Below are 12,269 nucleotides of genomic sequence, written 5' to 3' on the forward strand. Positions count from 1 at the left end.
GATACAATAATCTGCTATGATACATCCTATGTCTATTCTAGCTAAGTCTTAAAGTCATGTGGAAAAAGTGTCTAACTTGAACACCTTCTTCCAATCCCAACTCTAAACAATAAGAAGGTCATTCTTAACTAGGCTTACACTACCCTAATACACAATAATGGGGAACGGGGGCGTAGCATCTTCTAGGTTACTTCCTGCTGAAAAGGGACGAAGATGGTCATGTGGGGGCCCTGTGGAAAAAAAAATGCCAGTACAGGGAAAGTCTCTAATGAGTTATGTCTAGTCCATGTTAGATGATTTGTTTGATTGAAGATCTATGTTGAAATCCTCAACTTGATTGAAGTCATTACTCGAGGTTCTGGTTGGAGTGTCAGTCGAAACGGAGTGAGTTGAATCCAGTGTAGTCGGGGAGGTGTAGTCCAATTCCTTTTCCGGAGCATGTAGGGATTGCTGTCAGGCTGGGTCTTGATGGCTGTATGAGACTCAAACATAAGTGTCATCAGAGAAATGTTCACTTGTTTATGTATGTGTACCGGGAAAGGTACCTTGACGAACCTTGACTAACAATGATTATGAGAGGGTGTAAAAGGAAAGCCAAGAAAAAACAAAGATAGTCCTCTTATTCTTTATTTATTCTGTATTATAGCAATTGGCTTCTTGATATAACACAGAAACTTTTAAATGTTGTTAAATAACATGCTTGGATTTTAGAGTAGGAAAGCCAAATCCAACTCTAAATCCAGTCTCGATTTAGTTGAATAGGGACTAGGAAATGAATAGACATAGAGTTATTCAAGAGACAGCTGTAAATTTTTACCGTATAGCACGTTCCTTTTGTTCAATGGTTATAGCTACGTTCTTTCCTTTGACTTATAGAGGGGGGTTCCTCAGAAAATACCTGTCAGTCATCCTTGTCGAGGGGGTTGTCTCCCTCAACTCGAATCTTGATCAATTTTGATGGTATCCAAAGATTTTCTTCTCCTGTGGAGACAAATGCAAAACCCCTACCCCAACGTAATACATGTCCAGGTTTCCATACCGAGGTCAGCACATCTTTGTAATACACTGGTTGGTTTAGTTTAGCTGTTTTTTCCGTAGTCCAGTGTCTTTCCGTAGCTGTCTGCCCACTGTCATTGTCATTAAGAAAGTTTAGCGTTAATAAGGCATTATGTAATCTATGTTTGGGGGGTTTCGACTTACCAGCTTGCCTATGGAGCATCTCCTTAAGTGTCCTGTTAGACCTTTCGACGACTGCTTGTCCTGTAGGGTTGTGTGGTATACCTGTGACATGCTTAATGTTATAATATTTGAAAAACTGTTCCATTTTTGTGGAGACATATGCTGGAGCATTGTCAGTTTTTATCTGCGCCGGTATGCCCATAACTGCCATCACCTCCAGTAGGTGTGTAATAACGGAATCAGCCTTTTCAGAGTTGAGAGCAGTAGCCCATTGGAAACCTGAGAATGTGTCAATGGTATGATGCACATATTTCAAATTTCCAAATTCTGTAAAGTGGAAAAACATCCATTTGTCAGATCTCATTCCTCCGAAGGCCTTTAGGATTACATCCTTCTGGCAGTGGAGTTTGGTTATAAAAGGAACAAGTAGGACAGTTTCTCACTATCTCCTTGGCTTGTTGCCAAGTGATGGAGAAGCCCTTCTTTAAACCCTTGCTATTTACATGATGCTTTTTTGTGAAATTCCGAGGCTTCTAGCACAGTGCCAATCAACAAATGATCGATCTCATCATTGCCTTGTGCCAGTGGGCCTGGCAGACCCGTATGGGATCTGATATGCGTAATGTACAGTGGGTTACTTCTGTTTCTGATTGTTTCCTGTAACTGTAAGAACAACGAGGTTAGTTCAGTGTTATCAGGGACAAATTCTGCAGTCTCTATGTGCAAGACGACTCTTTCTGCATATTGGGAATCAGTAACTATATTAAGAGGTTCTGTAAAATCCATGAGCACCATAAGAATTGCATATAATTCTGCTTTCTGTACAGATGTATATGGACTTTGAACTACTTTACTTACCTCACCTGCTTTATAACCAGCCTTACCTGTTTTGTTAGCATCAGTGTAGAAGGTAAGAACTCCAGAAATGGGAGTTTGTCTTACAATGTGTGGAAGAATCCAAACTGTCTTTTTTATGAATTTAATTTTGTCGGTTTTGGGATAGTTGTTACTAATTGTTTCCAAAAAGTCGGTGAGAGCTATTTGCCAATATTCATTATCCTTCCATAAGGAGGAAATCTCATCATTAGTTAAGGGTACTATAATCTCTGCTGGGTCTTTCCCAGTCAACTGACGAAGTCTTAATTTGCCCTTTAAAATCAAATCAGAAATCTTTTCTATATACATCTTTAGCTTTTTGTTCTGCTTATGTGGCAAGAATATCCATTCCAATATAGTGTCTTCCCTCTGCATCAGAATCCCAGAAGGGTATTCTCTGGATGGCAAGATGACCAGAATACAGTCTAGATCAAGGTTTATCCGATCTACATGCGCTTCCAATATTCTGTTTTCTACCCATTGTAGCTCTTTGTCTGCTTCAGCCGATAATATTCGTGGACTGTTTAAGTCCTTATCGCCTTTTAGTGCCATTTTTAAATGCTTTAAGTCATGTCCTTCCACACCAATAATCGTCTGTAATTGAGATATTTCTCCCAGTAGCTTCTGAAGACTGTTAAGAGTTTGATAACAGTCCCTTCTAATTTGTACCTTTTGAGGTCTGATTCTTTGTAAGTCTATCTTATATCCTAAATAGTTAATAGAATCTCCTCTTTGTATCTTTTCTGGGGCAATTTGTAAACCCCATCTAGGCAGAACCTCCTTCACCATAGTAAACATATGTTCTAAAGTTTCCTCACTAGAATCTGCTAAAAGAATATCATCCATATAATGATAAACAAGAGATTGTGGAAATTGTTTACGAATTATTTCCAAAGGTTGTTGTACAAATTGTTGACACAAGGTAGGGCTATTTAGCATCCCCTGAGGTAAAACCTTCCATTGGTATCTCCGAACTGGTTGTGAGTTATTAAGAGTTGGCACCGTAAATGCAAACTTTTCTCTATCACTTTCTTGTAATGGTATAGTGAAAAAGCAGTCTTTAAGGTCAATTACTATGATCGGCCATCCTTTAGGTATTAAGGAAGGCAATGGCATTCCAGGCTGTAGAGCGCCCATAGGCTGAATTACCTTATTTATGGCTCTCAGGTCTGTCAGCATTCTCCAGTTACCTGACTTCTTCTTGATGACAAATACAGGAGAATTCCAAGGGCTGGTAGATTGCTCTATGTGACCAGCCTCTAGCTGTTCCTGTACTAACTTTTCTAGAGCCTCTAGCTTTTCAGAGGTCAAAGGCCATTGCCCTATCCAGACCGGTTCGTCTGTAAGCCATTTTAATGGCAGGGCCTTTGGTTCCTCTGAAGGCCTGTCATTTGTATTTAATGTCTGTACAGCCCGGATAGTTGGTAACCATTTTCCATGGCATCTTACCCGATCTTTTCTACTTTCCCGCGGTTCCTTAAGAAGCCCCCTTACGTCATTCCGGCTTTCCTTCACCACGCCCTTATGGGCGAGTCCCTGGGTCCACCTGGTACCTGCCCCAGGACTATTGGGCGGGGCTAGGGTGACTCCCTACAGGATAGTGATACTTATATTTCCTTGGAGAATTAAATGAAATTGAATGAACATATGTTCATTCAAATGCCTGGCTGGAATTCAACAAGCATTTTTAAATGATAGTCATAATAGTAGAAATAATAATGTGGGTCAATGTACATTGAATTCTTGCTATTAGAGAAAACATTTTCCTTAGTGCTTGAAACTCATTATCATATTGACTCCCAACAGTAATCTTAATGGGGGTGCCTCTAATATCTGTAAATTTTAGGTGAAGTAGCTAAAGACTATCGAGCTGGAAAAAGTCTCAGCAATGATAAATGGTACTGCTAGGGGCCATAGCATAGTTGACAGAGTGCTTGCTAGTATGCATAAGACCCTGGGTTCAAGCCCCAGGATGAATTAAAACAGTCATAGTAATCAACAGTTGGCTGTAATCCCAGCACTTGAGATGTAGAGGCAGGAGGATCACAAGAGTTATTAGAAGAGATTGGCTAATTGATCAGCTGGCAAGTCTGATCTCAGTCAGCTACCATGTAACTAGTTGTCATTATTTTATGTATATGAGACAACACAGAGGAGAGTAAGGCCAATGGTCTGGAGGTAGACAGGTGGTTAACTTGGCACCCAGTACTGTGCTGGGTACTGGGAACATACTGGGGACCAAGACACTTTTTTTATTTTGTCCCAAGGCCATCTGGAGCCTGGCTAGGGGTTTCTGAAGACTATCTGTCTCACAATGACCCATGCTGTCTGAGGTACACACTCCATAAGGCAGTCCACTTCTTCAGGTTTGATGGAAGTCTGAGGGTCAGTGATCCTTTTGGTGGGGAACACGGGAAACAGATGATCACAGTGCAGAAGCAGAAGTTACAGAGAGATCGGTCGAATTTCCCCATGAAGCCAAGTCTAAGTGGAGACCTGGAATTTAGAAAAAGTTAGCAATGAAGGTGTAGGATGAAGAAAGAAAAGGAGAGATTGGAGGTCGGGGGCAATGCCCACATGCCGGGGAGTAAGAGGAGACAAACAGACCTTTTCAAAGGGAGAGGAAATATTTTAGAAATGTGATGACAAGGCCCAGAGGTTGTCAGGGATCAGGTGACAAAGGCTTGTGGGTCATGTCCAAAGGTTTGGACTTTATTCTATAGGTGGTGGGAAATCACAGAGTTAGTACTTAGAGGATGTTGATAGTTTTGAGATTAAGAACAGTCCTCTGGCAGCCAACACACAGAGAAGAGGTTGTGAGACAGGACAAGACAAGACTTTCTTTGGGGCTGTTACAGCACAGGCAATGGGGGCTTCAAAAAGGCAAGGCTGAGGGAGGCGGGAAGTGGACAGAGAGGAAGTGACCACAGAAGCTGGTCACTGATCAGATGTGACAGGATGGGAGAACTGGCTGTCAGTTATACCTTCTCTCTTCAGCAAGCTGGGTCAATGGCTCTGAATTTCAACACCATAGTAAAGAAACCACTGTCAAGGAAGCCAGAGTGCAGGGGGAAGTGGCAGGGCAGTTTTAAAACACACTAAATTTGAGAGCCTTGTGAAATATCCCATGGAACTGCTTAGAAAATTATTTGGATGAGTTCTTTCCTAACAGGGATGTTTTGTTTGGGGTGACAACCCAGTTCAAACTCTCTCCTAGACTCTTTTGCCAGTCTCCCCAGATTCTCTGTCATTGTCTCTGAGCTCCCATGGTTGCTTCTAAATAGTTCTAAATGGATATCCCGGGTAAATGTTCTAGAAGGGATATTGTTTTCCTGATAGCAAACGACAGGCCCAGTTTGGTATATGTCTTTTGCCCCTGTCCTTACTCTTCCTTCTTCCTGAGGGATCACAGTTGGATGCTTGGACAAGCAGCAGTGATCTTGTGACCATGGGCTGAAAGCCCTATAAAGAGATCAAGAAAATGCTCTGCATTGGGCAGCTAAGTTAGGAACTTGGGCAGTCTACTACTTGAGAAAAAAAAAATCCTTTTTGTTTGTTTGTTTGTTTTGGGTTTCTCTGTCCTGTAGACTAGGCCTGTCTCTGCCTACAGAGTGCTGGGATTAAAGGTGTGCACCACCATGTCCAGCTTAAAAAAATTCCTTTAGTTAAGGTGCTGGAACTATTTTTCTGTCATTTGCAGCAAAAATGTGATCCTAATTGGTTCAAGAACTAAAGCCCTGAAGAGAGATGTGGGGTAGAGATTGAGATTCAAGCCAGCACCAAGGTGGTAACTAATAGCTCTGAGGCAGATGTGAAGATGTAAATGGTCAGAGACTGAGAGGGCTGGCTCCTAGGTGGTGTTAAGAGGAGGCTTTCCAGTTCATAGAGCAAGAATCCCTGGGTTGTTTTCATATTGTTGACATTTCTATACTCTCATTCAAAATGAAACAATCCTTCTGGGGCTATTTAGTGAATACTCAACCCCCTGACACGTTATTTTGTTACCTTGTTCAAGGTGCTTAGCCAAAGGTTTGCAAGGTCTGGTCCTGTGTAGTGATTATCTTCCAGGGCGGCAATATTTGGGGCTCACTAGCTGATCTGGGAATCTCTGCTCTCCCCTGTTTCTCACAAATCAGTGAGCTCTGGAGGTCTGTCCTGGAAAGTTGGTGCAAGAATTGCCCAGGGCTGTGTTACAATTTAACATGACCTGGCCAGTCTTTGTCAAGATTGTTGCCACAGCCTCTTGACTTGACCGATTATTTTCTTCTCCCCATTTTGCCCCACTGTTAAGACCCTCCTAAAACCTGGAAACCTATTCTACCTAACCCACAGATTTGGACATTTTTATTATTCCCCCACTTTTTCCCCACTCTGTTCTTGCTAGGATACACAGCAAGGGTCTCATTACGGCACATTAGGCCAGACTTTCAGTCCTCAGGCTAATAGTTGTTCTTGCCCTGCCCCCACCTCTGCATACAAGGGCGACACTCTAAATGCCTCATTCTATTCTCTTTTCTCTTGCCCTTTCAAGCCCTTGCAGGCTGTGTTCTTGCCCAGAAATGTCTCTCCACACATTCTCTTGCACACTGCCCAACTCACAGCTGCCAGATTTCTTTTCTGCTTTTTCCAGCAGCTGGGAATGGCTCTTCATCTTGTCCCTCTTGCTTAACCCTTCCTTCGAATTCTTTACAAATCCTGTTGATTTCTGTGTGTTAATAGTCCAGAAAATGTGCCCCTCTTCATCAGCAGTGCTCTTACTAGTTCAAGAGCTCCAGGTCTTGCCCAGTTATGTTGACCTGCCCTCTCCTGGGCAAATGTATCCCATCAGTGTTATCTGCCCTCTCTTGGGCAAATGTATTCCATCAGTGTTATCTGCCCTCTCTTGGGCAAATGTATTCCATCAGTGTTATCTGCCCTCTCTTGGGCAAATGTACTCACATCAATGTTATCTGCCCTCCCTTCATCAAATCTAACTACATCAAGCTCTTGCTTAAAACCCTTTGGACTCCAAAGGAAATTGTCCCTGCAGATCTGCCAAGCCTTATTTTTCCAAACCAGGTGGAGGGTGAAACCCAACACAATATTGGCCCTTAGAAAGCCCATAGTCCTCTTGTCAGCTCAGCCCAGAGCCCCTTCCTCTGACCTCCTAGAGATCAGCTAGGCATAAGAGATACAAAAATGGCCCTCACACTAGACTACCTAGGTTCCAGTCTCAGCTCAGGTGCTTGTTATCTGGGTGTCCTAGAGAGACATTTCAAACTCACCAGGTCGGTTTTACTATATGCATCAAGGTAGTACTTAATAGTACAAGGCAGTACTTTGTAGGACTGTTAGATTTCACAACTCTACAGGAGCAGAGTACATGTTTGTAAGTATTAGGTACTATGATTGTAACAGCCATTTGGACCCATTGGGTATGTATATCTGTTTTGTCTTCTTCAATTGCCTACAATACTGTCTGACACACAGTAGATGTTTATTAAGCATTTATTGCAAAGTGAATTTGCTAGCTCACTTGGTCAGGGTATCTTGTCATATTTCATTTTGGCAGTTAAATTAGTATCAGGCTAAAAGCCAGGAGTTTTGCTATTCTACTCTGCATCCCCACCCCTGAGCTGAAGTCTTGGTTTCTAGTAGATGTCCAATTCATTTTTGCCAGTTCCCATGTAACACGATTTTGTGTGAGTATATTTGATGGTATGTGTGCATAAGTGCATGCATGCAGAACAAAGGTAAACTTCTGGTTTATAGACTGGAATTTCTTCCTTCCTTCCTTCCTTTCTTTCTTTCTTTCTTTTTTTCTTCCTTTCTTTTTTTGTTGAGACAGGGTTTCTCTGTGTAAACCTGGTTGTCCTGGAATTTGCTTTGCAGACCAGGCTGGCCTCAAATTCAGAAATCTGCCTGCCTCTGCCTCCTGAGTGCTGGGATTAAAGGTGTTCACTGCCACCACCTACCTGGTTTAACAAATAATTTTTTAAGAAAGCAAATACAGATGTACCTTGACTTACTATGGATTACCTCTGATAAACCCATGTGACATTCCATGTGACTAATGATGTGCGTCTCCCCTTTTTCTTTTCCCTGTGGTTGTGGCTCATCTGACTCACTTAGAAAGCAATAACTGTATAATTCTTTATCTGTACTCTTTATTTCGCATAGTGAGTCCAGGTAGAACCTTGTAGACTGGATATAGAAAGCAAGGTCTCTATTCTCAGAGGCATGTCTCTTGGCTGTGAGAGTTAGGAAGATCTTCAGGGAGCTGAAGGAAGAGTGGGGAGTTGGCCAAATTCAGAAGCAAAGGAAGGACTATGGAAGCTGACCAGCATCTTCATGACCTGGGGAGAGTTTGCTGGAACTGAACACAAAGGGCAACAAGATGTGTCTATTATTTTAAAAATTTTACTTATTTATTATTATTATTATTATTATCATCATTATTATTATTATTATTGGTGGTGGTGGTGGTGGTAGTGGTGTGTGTGTGTGTGTGTGTGTGTGTGTGTGTGTACAGGCATGTTTTCCAGGACGCCTGTATGGAGGTCAGAGGACAACTTGGTGAAGTCAATTCTCTCCTTGCATTTTTACATGGTTCATGAAGTAAGACTTATGCTGCCAGACTCGAATGGTAAATGTCTTTAGCCAAACCCATCGAGCCATCCACAGACCTGTGTTTGCATTCTTAATAGCCCAATCTGGAGACTGAGGTGTCTTCCAGTCCTGACGCTGGTGTAGGCTCTCTTAATAAGGCAGAAAATGCTATGCATAGACACCCAAAGTGAAGTCACGAACTTTTTAGTGCTTTATCCAGTGTATACTTTTAAAGGATGCCAACAACTAATTTTTATTCTGTCCATTCTGAGTTGTTGCCCTTTCTTTTGTCTCCACAGGACACTCAAGAGTGACTTCCCGGGAATCGCCGGAGGTGGCTAGGGGTGCTCTTTTTGGAGGCCCGTGGCCAGAGTTAGACACCGAGGTGCCTCACTGTGCAAGTTTAATATAGCCCCGGGCTTGACAGAGAAAGGTTTCATTTCATTCTCCCCCCAGTTAAACCAGACTGCCCACACACTAATAGAGGCTTGGTCCCGTCCAGACGGAAAAGAGGGTGCCAGACGCCTCCAACCTTGAGCCACGGGTTTGTCAAGATCGGCCTGGTTCCCCACTTTCCCACCTTCTCCAGCTGATCACTGCTCTGGGAGCCCAGGACCTACAGGCGTCACCCAGGCGCCATCTGGATGGGCCCTGTGCGCCTGCTCTGGATGCGTGGGCGGGGCTGTGTAGGAGGAGGCGGCGGTCTGGAGGCGCGGTGGGCGGGGCCTGCCGCTGGGCAGGTTCAGTGACGGCTCTAGCCCCGCCCCTGTCCTTCTGGTCAGGGAGGAGGGCGCCGGAGAGCGCGCGTAGCCTGAGCCGGCCCGGGAGCGGCCGGGCAGAGTGTGGGGCGGCGGCGCGATGGCTCCAGCTGTGGACCGCGAAGGCTACTGGGGCCCCACGACCTCCACATTGGACTGGTGTGAGGAGAACTATGCGCTGACCCAGTTCGTCGCTGAGTTTTGTGAGTGGGGCCCGAGGCGAGGAGCGAGGGCGCGCGCTGAGGGGAGACGCGGGCGGCGTGTGGAGAACGCGGAGGGCGAACCTGGCCGCGAGCGAGCGGAGGCTCCAGGCCGGGCCCGGGAGCGGCAGCTGGGCGTGCGCGGCCGGGGGAAGCCGGGGAGCTGACGAGGCCGCCCGTTGTGCCCGGACTGGCTTCAGGGGGCCTTCGGGTTGGGGACGGAAGGGACGTGGGAGCCGCTCCTGGACCTCGGACGACAGTGAGGCGCGCGGCTGGGAATGGGAGTTCCTACCTGGGCGCTGCTGCGGCCAGGCCGAGCGCTGTCCGTCCCGAGGTCGGGGCTGAGGAGGTCTCTGCCGGGAGGGCCCTGAACGCCAGCCCGACGGCCGCTACCCGCCTCAGCTAGCCGGGCACGAAGGGGACGCTTACTGGCTTCATCCTCTCCCAGTCTGGGAAACTCTTCAGGGCCCTTCCCTTCATCTCTTCGTTCTCATTAGTCCTCGCTCACCTCCAGGGAACAGTTACCGTTTCTCATAGCCGAAGCCCCCGTCCCCCCGCCCCCAACTCCCACCCTTACTCCGGTGTCTGCAAGTGGCAGTGATCGCCACTTGCACCAGAAGTGGAAGCCAGAACACCTTATCACTACCTTCCTGCTCCAGACCAGCCTCTCTCCCAAAATGCACGAGAGACTAAGTCTCCCTGCTCCCCTCTGCGTCTAGCTTATCAGACTTTCTAGGGGTTAATGGTCATCTGAGGACACTTATTTCCACAAATGTGCCTTCAGAGTCTGCGATTTGCTGCTGCTAGATCTGCATTGCTGGCCAGGTTTGGGTCGCGCTCTCTGTCTCTGTCTCTCTCTTCTCTCTCCTCCCTCCTCTCTCTCTGTCTCTCTCTCTGTCTCTGTCTCTGTCTCTCTCTCTCTCTCTCTCTCTCTCTCTCTCTCTCTCTCTCTCTCTCCTCTCTCTCTCTCTCTCTCTCTCTCTCTCTCTCTCTCTCTCTCTCTCTCTCTCTCTCATTTCCTAGATGATTATTCCTACCAGGCCAGAAAGAAATCTGCCACTTCTTCCATCCAGTTTGGTCAGCTTTTGAGAGTACAGTGTTTGATCATTCTTTTTGTTTGTTTGTTTCTGGCAAGGAGCAGAGAATAGTCTTTGGCTGCTACTGCCTTCTTTTGAATGAACCCACTTTACCAGGCCATGATGCAAAATTCTCCTTCTAACATTTCCATTCTTGAGTCCTTCTCAATGGCAAGTTTCATGCCAGATGATCCTGCAGTTTTCAGGATTTTAGTGCCATAGATTGAGCACCACTTTTTCTGAACTACTAGTTTAACAATTTTTATACAGTAAATGAGAAAACGGGCAAAATAATCATTTATTACTTGGCAACCCAAGGCAAAGGAATCACTTTGCCAGTTCGTTTTTACATAGCTTTGGCAAGAATATCAGAGGCTCATGACCACTAGGGAGACTTAAAATCATGTTTTCTGAACTGGAAGTGTGCAGCTTTCTATTTTCCCCTCTTAGGAGTCTTCAAATATTGGATGGGCTTGAAGTTCACTCAGTTTCTCTAGAATGTAGAATTAGGTGCAGTGGGTGGCAGAAAATAACTGTAAGAGGAAAGATTTTTGCTTCAACACAAGGGAAAACTTTCTAACAAATAATACTGTCTTAGAACAATTTGGCATGGGGGTAAGGGAGCAAGAGCTTTTTGTCACTGAAAGCGCTAAAATAGGCATTCCTTACCTTAGTCTTTTGTTTGAAGAGGAACTGTGTAGTAAAGGAACTAACCTTATTCAGTTTTATTAATCTACATAGGTTAAAAAAGACTTTTAGTTCAGAAACAAGGTTTTAGATTAGAATCAAAAGAGAAAACTGACAGTTGAGTCATGTGAACTGTGAGAGAGGAAGATACTAGTATTTTGGCACATAGCTCTGAGAAATGGGAAATGGCTTTACTTCTTCATGTCCTCAGAAGAGGAAACTGAGTAGACTGAAGGAAGGTTTTGGCATAGCAATCAAAAGGGTTACAAGAAGAGATTAAATCAGTGTGTTGGGAACTCTTTGTGTACATACCTGGAGGAAATGGCCTGAAGGAGTTTGAGTCAAGTTGTCTGACCATATAATATAGTGGTGGATATCTATCAATTTGGAGTGTATTTGGCCTTTGAATATTATGCAGATTTTAAAAAGTTGAGTGTTTTGGCACATGCCTGTAATTCTAGCACCTGGGAGGTGGGAGCAGGAAAATCAGGAGTTCAAGTCCAGACTCTGCTACATGAAACACTTTCTCAAAAAACAAATGACAACAACAAAAAGCAAGCAAAAGCTTATTAATATAATACATCTTAACCTGTCCTCCTGTGCAGCTCTATCACATTTACATTAGTGAGTTTTTATGATAGTATTATTAAGGATAATAATAGTTATTATCTAAGTACTCACCATGTATCACAATTTGCTAAGCCTTTTTTTTATCTCTTTTGAGTTTTACAATAAATCTCTAAAGGTATTATTATGCCCATTTCACAGATTAAGAACTTGAAATATTCATTTATTTTTAATTTTTAGTTTGTTTTGTTTTGTGAAAAGGTTTCTGTAACCCAGACACTCCAGATGTTCAATGTGTATGTAGGCTGCGCTGACCTCAGACTCTTGGTATACTTCCT

General features: G+C 44.2%; 1 protein-coding gene across 3 annotated transcripts in view; it reads left to right on the forward strand.

Annotated features, from left to right (window-relative positions):
- Nucleotides 1-9,422: 9,422 nt before the first annotated feature.
- The window catches only part of Acer3 (alkaline ceramidase 3), an 81,478-nt gene continuing 78,631 nt past the window's right edge, over nt 9,423-12,269 (forward strand). Inside the window, exon 1 of one of the 3 annotated variants that reach the window (XM_027407712.2) lies at nt 9,423-9,604. In XM_027407712.2, coding sequence (XP_027263513.1) covers nt 9,502-9,604 — 103 coding nt within the window. In that variant the 5' untranslated portion in view covers nt 9,423-9,501. The remainder of the gene's footprint in view (nt 9,605-12,269) is intronic. The other 2 variants (XM_027407713.2, XM_027407711.2) reach the window with 2 other exon arrangements.

This window comes from Cricetulus griseus, chromosome 3 (genome assembly GCF_003668045.3).
Source record: "Cricetulus griseus strain 17A/GY chromosome 3, alternate assembly CriGri-PICRH-1.0, whole genome shotgun sequence".
NCBI lineage: Eukaryota > Metazoa > Chordata > Mammalia > Rodentia > Cricetidae > Cricetulus > Cricetulus griseus.